The sequence below is a fragment of the Hesperophylax consimilis genome, chromosome 12, assembly GCF_061612785.1.
Source record: "Hesperophylax consimilis isolate HC1 chromosome 12, BYU_Hcon_1.0, whole genome shotgun sequence".
Lineage (NCBI taxonomy): Eukaryota > Metazoa > Arthropoda > Insecta > Trichoptera > Limnephilidae > Hesperophylax > Hesperophylax consimilis.
Window position 1 is genome coordinate 12,796,486 of NC_142847.1, and position 9,417 is coordinate 12,805,902.

General features: G+C 38.5%; 1 protein-coding gene across 1 annotated transcript; it reads left to right on the forward strand.

The window, feature by feature from the left end:
• Nucleotides 1–3,682: 3,682 nt before the first annotated feature.
• On the forward strand, nt 3,683–9,130 carry LOC149419172 (uncharacterized). Its single transcript, XM_089638129.1, has one exon. It carries the CDS (start codon nt 3,917–3,919, stop codon nt 5,852–5,854), a length of 1,938 nt encoding a protein of 645 aa, XP_089494255.1. The 5' UTR covers nt 3,683–3,916; the 3' UTR covers nt 5,855–9,130.
• The last annotated feature ends 287 nt before the right edge of the window (nt 9,131–9,417 follow it).

Sequence of the window (9,417 nt, forward strand, 5' to 3'; positions counted from 1 at the left end):
CACCTCAGGAACCCACTTGCCAAGGAGCCAAGGTGCTGATAGTATCTAATACAGCGCCCTTGAGGTTTTTACTAGCGCCAGGCGCCTTGAGTGCTAGGAGCGTTTGTCTTGTGGAAGTGTAAGATAATCGCAAATTTTCTAAATTTACTAGAAGTTCACTGGTTTTACAAATTTTATGTTTTAAAGAAAAACTTGCCATCTGTCAAAACATATGAAATTTTGAATTCAGATTGAGAAAAAATGAAACTTTTAATGCATCTCCCGCGGCAAGAATAATTGTTTCTTGAAGTAGGTAATTAAGTTTAAACCAAGTGCTATTTTTTTTTAATTTTGCACACTAAGCGTGCAGTGGAATTCAGAAACTTTATAAAAAAAAAAACTATATTAGAAATAACACTGAGATTAATATATTTCACAATGGGAGATTCAGTTTCAAGTCTCCACTTTTTTAATTCATACTAATCCTTATTTATTCTTGTACGTGTTGTGATTGTTTTTATTTATGTTTATCAGAGTCAATACCGCAACATCTATTTCCTAACTAATATTATATTATTCCCTTTTTTTTCATTACTATTTTTTTTTAAAGAAAGGCATTGCTTTGGTAGAGGTCAATAAACCTGAACATTATGCCCCCCGACCACAACAGACATTTTTTCACGAAGATGCCACGTTCCTAAAAGAGACGTGTTTTTTCTCCCAGGGACGCAAGAAATGAAGGAACTAAAAATCGCAAGTTGGTTAAAACATATATGTTCATACGAGGTGTGTCGATTTGGTGTAAAACTCGAACGATTACTCATACTTGAACAACAAAAGTAGACGGGCTTTCAACTTTCGGGCTTTGGTTGTTTAAATTGATCAAACTTTGTTGAAAGAAGGTTCACACTAAAATAGCAGTTTAGACGTTTCGATCTTAGTTGATCAACTAGACACACGAAAGTAAATTAACACGTGTGAACCTTCTCTAATCAAAGTTGTTTTTACTTAGAAATCTTGTTCAATAAAAGTTGATCAACTCAAATTGTAACACCTCAACCAACCGGTAATTTTTTGAGAGAAGAAAGAGTTAGACTTATTTACATAAAAAAATCCCTTTGTTAATTGTATTCAAAGTATGTTTTAGAAAACATCAAACTTTGTTAAAAGAAAATACGTAATAATATATTATTGTCAGCGGTACGGAACAACGAAAAGGGAAAGATGGGGAAAGACATGTGAATGATATAGGTATCTGTGTAGATTATATTGGAGAATGGAGAGAGAGTTCTTGTCTATGGTTTGTTATGTTCGTGCCAGTTCGTGCGGAGTCAGTGGGCATAACTCCGATCGAAAATTGGAACCGTAGAAAAGACACGGTAATCACTACGGCTTGTGACGTCATATTGTTCTATACTTTATTCACCAATGAAAAACTCAGAATGTCTTTGGAAAAAACTGTTAACAGCTGAGTACTGGTTGAGTAGTATTTTTATGGTTGTTTGATATTTTGATCTCGAACTATGCCGTTATCGTGTAGTTTTGGCGAATTTTAATATATTGTTTATGCCTATGACAAACCACGCTAAAAGCGCGCTGTATTTTCGTGGCCTGACCTATTTCAGCATATGGCTCACCATACATTCTCATTGATAGTGTATGGCAGGCGATAAACTGTAATAGACCAAGCCATGATGCGTATAGTTTAATGTGTCGGCTACCTTATCCAATATTAGCGAGATGTCCGTCAGTTTGTGGATCTATTTCTCAATGGGAAGCAAAAGGCCGAGTGATTCGTTATGAAATTACACATTGCCAACGCATTGATTTCGACATCTCGAACACAAAATAGAACACGTGTTTGTAACTAAAAAACAGGTGGGAATCTTTATATTTTTTTCTTAATTTGCTAATTTGTAAAAGCCTTAATTTAATTTCACCGCAGAAAAAAATTTTTTTTTCAGAGAGTATCCGTGTTCTTGCCAGAAATGTGCGTATTGTGAGGCCGCAATGGATCGTGATTATATAATGCTAGGTACAATTCCATTGTTCTACCCATAGACATATGAATATTAGTAGACCTGCCCTAAGTGATTAAAAGCGTATTATCCCCACTCCCCATACCGGTTCCATTGGAGCCGGCTGTGCTCGCGTATGGCCTCAAGTAAAATTTGAAAACGTGACGTCATCATTCTTGTGCGAACTATGGTCGAGGCATCATCGGTTCATTTTACGAAATAACACGGCAAAATGTTGACTTGTACTATGAAAACTTGTAAAAATAGATGTGAAAAAGAGAATAAACCCAATTGTCCTATTACATTCCATATATAAGCATTATTTTACTTTATTTTAAGCATATTCACATCGTATAATATAGATCAGTTTTAGAAACATATACTATCACATCGAGAAACGTCTGGACGCGAAACACAAAGCTGGTTGGTTGCTGGGAAGTAAATTATGAACATTTATAAAAGTGTCTTAACTAAATACTTAAACGAAATATTCGACTCTGAAAATAGAACCGAATTTTTTTGCCGAATTTGGACTTCGCAAATTTGTTCATAACGTGGCGAGTAATTTGAGCTCCCATGTAAAAATGTAGGTCTATTCATTCAAAAGCAGATTTTACTTTTAAGAAGTAAATGGTGATATTATAATGCGAGATGCCTATTTACTGTCAGATTGATTTATTGACGAATCACAGTCAGCTTCACTCCCTTCGTTCTTCAACAGTTGATTTTACCCCTCGCCATTATCTTCTCGTCTATTAATTCCTATGTCTGTGGTTCTACCTTATTCATTAATGATTTAACTTGTATCTATAATTGCTGAAATAAAAATGCTTAAAGGTGCCTGTAAACGATCAAATTTGTTTGTCAAATTTTACGTTTGCTCGTCACGTGTTTGATGAGCAAGGCCTGGCAAGGCCGCAAACGTTCAAATGAAGTTTGTCAAATATTAGTTCATTTATTTACAGCTTTCGCCGGGAATTGTCTTTTGACGTTTATTGTATCCGGTCTGAATTGTTTTTGATTGTTCTGATTTTTTTTTCACGTCTTCTTCCGTAATATTGGCGCGAAATACTTTTAATAAATCCGTTATTGTTTTTATTCCTATGTTTCTTTTATTCTTGTCCACATAGTCCCTGCATTTTACTTTCCACAGTTGCGGCAGATCGCGATATATGGATATAAAATGTAATAAAAAGTCTCTTTCACTTATAACATTCGATGACGCAGCACTCTCCATAGTGATGGCAACACGAAACTGACGTTTGTTTGATAAACACCCCCACAAACGTTCAAACATGTTGTCAAATATCGTTCAAACTTTCTGTCAATCAGAATTTAAACACGTAGTTTGTTTGACAAGCACATCAAACAAGGCCGCAGACGTTCAAATAATTTGACAAACACGTAAATTTGACAAACAAATTTGATCGTTTACAGGCACCTTTACACAATACTGAGGTTTTCATTTTCTTGTATTGAGGCAATATTTTGACATTCCAAATCATTTCTATTTATAAAATATTTCAGGCTAATAAGTAGGCTCTGAATGAGAATTATATTGTCCATGGTCACACCTTTTTTGAGTTTCCTCTATCCTCGTCGATGGTGTGTGACGTAGTATTGTCGCACGCATAAAATTTGTCTAAATATTGGCACATCTATGGTTAAATAGATAACCAATTTGATGCCAAATGCCAATTTGTTTCATACAAATAGCCCGAAAATATCGATCTAGCGAGTGGTTTATTTATGTGCGGAGTCGTCGAGTTTCTGATTTATGGATTTCTCGCTTAAACTGTAGTGAAATTCACTGTTTTTCTTTGTGAAAGTGATTATTAGTTTCCTTAAATTGTTCTTCAAGGATAATTTTACTATGCTATAGTGTATTCTGGCTACCAAGGGCCAAGTTATGTGATAGCATGGCTGAGAACGACTCCCTTCAGAATTCCACTTTGGGTTACGAGACGGTTATTCCTGCACCACCGATTCTGATAGACTCCCCCGAAATAGCATCTATTGAATTACGCCCGTCAAAGCAATATAATTACATATGTAGAGACTTCCAGCGCGGCATATGCACGCGACCAAACTGTAAATTTACTCACACGCTACTGCCTGAGACGCCCGAAGGTGAAACTTGCTCATCAGTGTCACCGCCTCTGCGCTATATGTCGTATTTTACCAGCAACATTCTGCTGCCGGACATGAAGCGTCCACCGCCCCAACTGCCGCCTCTTCCGCCCTCGCGGCCACCCCCGCTGCCACCCCCGCTGCAGCCGCCCCCGCCCCCTCCTCCCACTGAGCCTCCTCTGTCCCCCCTGCCCCCTACCATGCCGGACTTCCACCAGCCCATCGAGGAATCTTCCTTTACCTCCTACATCCCTTCTACATTCACTTCTGATGGGAAGAAACAGTACTTCCACACGGAGCCTCAGCTACCCGAAGCTCATGAAAATATCCATTGTAACAAATGTGATAATTACCAAATGCGAAATGGCCTTTTGCAATCTAAAATATTGGAACTAGAAAAAGAATATGAAGATGGTTTATTCATCAAAGAATATTACGAACAAAAAATTACAGAAGTGACAATCTATCTCCAGAGCATTCCCTTTATACAGGAGGGAAAGACTGAAAAGCCTGTCCAGTGCCAGCCAGTAAACCCACCCAATAGCAACACTAACTTTACATCACAACCTATCTCTAACTATTCATCACAACCTGGCGTCACCTACACGCAGCAAGCTCCCGGCAGCTACGTCGCACAGCCCAGCATTGTGTACGGCCAACAGACCAGCAGCAGCTACCCACCCCAAGCCATTTCGTCTGGGCCCACTCAAGTGGGCTCTACCTCATCTCCCGGAACTGTGTATTTTACACAACCAATTAGTACATATGCCCTGCAGCCGGGGCCCACGTACACCCCGGCAACGGCACCTGCTCCACCCAGCATCTACACCCAGCCACAGTCTCCGGCACCTCCTACCGGTAACTATAGTACGCAACAAGTGGCCCCAGCACCACCCAGCTCTGCCTACAGCCAGCAACTGACCCCAGGACCCCCAGGCTCTGGATATATGCAGCAACTGGCCCCTTCGCAACCTGGCCCTGGGTATGCGCAGCAGGTGGCTCCAGCACAATCTCCTCAACCCAATTTCACGCAACAAGTGACGGGTTCCCAGCCTGGCTACACGCAGCAGGGGGCTCCTCCGCAACCTCAACAACCTCAACAACCTCAACAACCAATTTATCAAATGGCACCCACACAACCTGCCTCTGGTTATGTCCAAGGGACCCCCACTCAACAGGGGCCTGGGTACCAGCAGCAGGCCCCTGCTCAGCCTGGGCCCGGGTACGCACAGCAGTTGGCTCCCTCACAGTCTCCACAGCCTAGTTACGCTCCGCAAGGTCCTCCTCAACAATCTGTATATGCGCAGCAAGGGGCCCCTCCGCAGTCACCGCAGCCGAGCTACATGCAGCAAGGCGCTCCGACGCAGCCTTCATCTGGGCATTCCCAGCAGGGAGCCCCACCTCAGCCGGGGCAAAACTACCCGCAGCAAGTGGCCCCGCAACCACCTCAACAACCTGTGCAACAATACTCTCAGCAAGCGGCTCCCCCACAGTCTAGTTACACTCAGCAGGTGGCCCCTCCACAGCCACCCCAGCAGAACTACCCGCAGCAAGGTACGGGGCAGCAGCAAGGCGCTTATGCTCAGCAGATGGCTCCCCAGGGAGAGCTCACCTACCAGCAGTACGCCCCCCAGCCGCAGTACTTGCAGCAGCCGTACAACGTGTCTCAGAGCCCCCAGCCCACTAGTAATCCTCAACCCATGTATCAAGTGGTGCAGCAACACTGAGACTGATCAGGTATTTCCTGTAGGAAGAGGTAATGCTTCGATATTTTACATTTTGATACTAATGCTGTCACGGGAATAATTTTTCTGATTGTGAACTAGATAGGTGTGGGACGTATATTTTTGAATGATTTTGATTTATTTCAGTAAAGCGTATCTACACGTTGCAAAAGATATTGAATTAGGCAAATGCTAACCAAACAAGTTTTTCATTTACAAATTATATGTTACTTGCAACTGTACTTTCCTGCGGAAAAATCTTAACCCCAATTTTTTGCATCCAAGTTTAGTTTAAACACTTGCTTAAATACTATGTACTCGTCTTTTGATACAGTAGCAGCGACCTAGATCTTACTAAACTTAACTCTCATCACTTAAATTTGTCTCTGTTTAAAATTTAATGTTTTATTCAACTGCCACTTCTAGTTGCTTTGAAAATAACCTCTCATACCTATCATTGAATTTCACAATCGGTCTCTGATTGCATTTGTGTTTCGCATTCATTTTATAATATATGTTTCGTTTTTTGCAGATCTTTATTGCATTGCGTTTGTCAATAATGAAGTGTTTTTAGATTATAAGTTTCTACCCGATCATATCAGAGAGCTATCTTTGTCAATTCAATATTGTTTAGCAAATATATTACTAGATATTTATATTAGTGACCCAATTTTATAAATGTATAAAACTATAGAAAATACATCCTATTTTCACAACGTAAAAATCAATATTTTTTGAAATAAGTGAAGAAATTGAAATAATGTTGCTTAGTCAAACGTTTACCTTCAACTTATTTAAAACATTTTTTAATATTTAAATCTTATTGTGAGAACTCCCTGTTTCGTGGTATTCAATAAATTGTACCAAATTTTAGCTATATTCATTGACTATTGCGCCTATGTAATGTATATTCCCAATTATAAAATAATTCATAAATTTATTATGGAAATGTGTATGTTTGCAGCGGCTTTGTGCCTTTTAGGGTTGGTAATGGAGGATTTGGGAGATATTCCTTAGGGTAAATGTGTATTTTTAGACTGATTCCCTTTGTAAAGAATGCATCGCTCAAGTCTCTTGAAAGTGGTGCTAGCTTCCTTCAATTCATATAACGAGGATTTACGTTTTCCCTCAAAACAAAAGGTTGAACAATGATTTCCCTAATTATAAGCAGAAAGGCTTCCCTTTCCTGGTATTGAAAGGTAATTTTTAAATGAAGTACGATGCAAAACTGTTTTAATTTTATAAAAAAATATATTTCTTCTATGTGCGAACAAAAAAATTAATTATTTCGCTGTGAAAAATCCTTGTATTTCTAGAATTCTTAACACTCTTTAGTTTCTTGCATTCTGACACTGCACCACAAAATAATCTGAAAATGGATGGTATTTTGAAAATTGAAATAACCTTTTTATTGTAAGTTGTAAATTGAAGCCATTATTCCTAGGAAATGGTGTTGAAGTTCTCCAGACAAACATTTTATTGTATGATTAATGATTTCCAAACCATTGTTTATTCCCCTTGTCACTGAAAACTCCCATAAGACATCTGCTCACTCAATATTAATTATATAATTTAGATACGCCCATGCGTTACTAATTGTGTGCTTTGAAATTTGACAAATTAGGTTGGCGAAATCTAAATTGGCGTAAATCTGTTTTATTGGCGTTTATCTAATTAATTGGTAAAACTAAATGTTATGTTTTCTCCATAGAACAAACATTCTTGTGAATTAAGTAAGTTTTCCTTTTATTTAAGTTTAAAAGTGATTGTTTTGTATGCAAATTTTGAAGATAATTTATTGATATGTTTAGATTAGTCGAGCTGTCGGTTGAGAAGGAACTAACTCAGCTATGCTCCCAAAGGTCCCGGCTTTTATCCGCACCCGGCAGGTATAATTGTATAATTATTGATTCTATTTACATAGCACAAGTCTCTCAACCTCAATGGTTTAGTTGGAAGATTAAATATTATAATATATCACCATTATGATTGTTAGCATTTATTTTTATTATGTACGTTCAAAGATGCACATAGCGCCAACATATGATTATGTTAAATCCCCTAAAGTAGCGCTTCGTTACTACATTGCGTTCATTCAAAAGACATATTGTTCATATTGGCTTATGGCGAATGTGATGTGTGAAGAAAATCTTTTTACACAAGTCGTGTAAAATGCAATATCTATGCCTTTAGCGAAAGTGACAGATCTGGATGTCACCAATCCCCATTTCAATGAAAGGTAAGCTAAAAGGTGTTTGTACATTCAAAGTGTTTTTAAACAAATATTGTAATTTTCAATGAAATGCATATCTTAAGATTATATTTTACTGATAGTTCTGTGAAAAGTTGAACTTCTAAGAAGTATGTTTCTAAATTTCTCTCATTTTAAATCAAAACCATAATTTCCTCTAAAATCACAAGATTTGTAATTAGGTACTTAAATACCTACCTACTTAATTAAAAACCCGGTGATTTCACTTTTGAAAACAGAATCTTTACTGAACCACGGCCACCATCTTGAAACCGGAACTGCAACGTAACGAAAAACTTTACGGACGGATGAAATGCCATAATGGAGTTAAAACAGTACTTCGCTACGCTCAGTCAATAATGTTAGATATCTTTGCCATACAAAAGTGGAATACATAACTGCAAAAAATCATATTTTTGCTGTATTCCATATAATAAACCTTTCGTATGTAGGCTAAATGCGACGCATTGATGTTAGTCGACTTAAAAGCCCTTCTTCCACAGAAATATATAAGTATCTGATGATCATCAACGATTCAAGTACTTTGACGACTACCGTCATACATCTGTGCACAGGTTTGTACACGGGCACACTTTCAGCGACGCCAGTCTCGCGATTAAACTAAACTAAACATGGTGTTACTTGTTGATATTTTGTAACAATGCTTTAGGGGCCGTTCAAGTATTACGTAAGCAGATTTATTACAATTATTTACCCCCTCTTCCCCCTTGTCACCAAAAGTAAGCAAAGCTCTTACCCCCCCCCTCCCATGCTTACGTAAAAATTGGTACCTTTTTACCGTTTTATTATTGATTCATAAGCAGCACTTATAAAATAGACTTAGGATAGAGGACTTTAATGCACATAATATTCATTTAAACAAACTAAGCGAGTACCTAAACGTATTAATTATTTGTGGGAATCCCCGAATATGTATTCGGTTTTCAAACATAGACAATGTGTGGGTTGCCAATGTGTAAAAAAAAATAACTACTGCTGAGCAGTGCTGACATAGTCACTATCTCGACCCCCCCACCCCCCATGTCATCAAAAATAAGCAAAGCAAAGACCCCCCTGCCCACCTATAGTGCTTACATAATACTTGAACGGCCCCTTAGATCAAACAAAACAGTCGACAAAAAATAACAACTTCAGCAACTGTTTGTGAGTGAGGTTATGAAAGCATTCTAGTTTTGATGTTTTGAGAATTCAGCAATGATTGGTCGCGACGCAGGTCTTGTGATTTCAGTAGCGGACGTGTACAGCCTGTGCGTGACATGCGTACACAACCTGAGTATCGGATACTTGTTTCCCC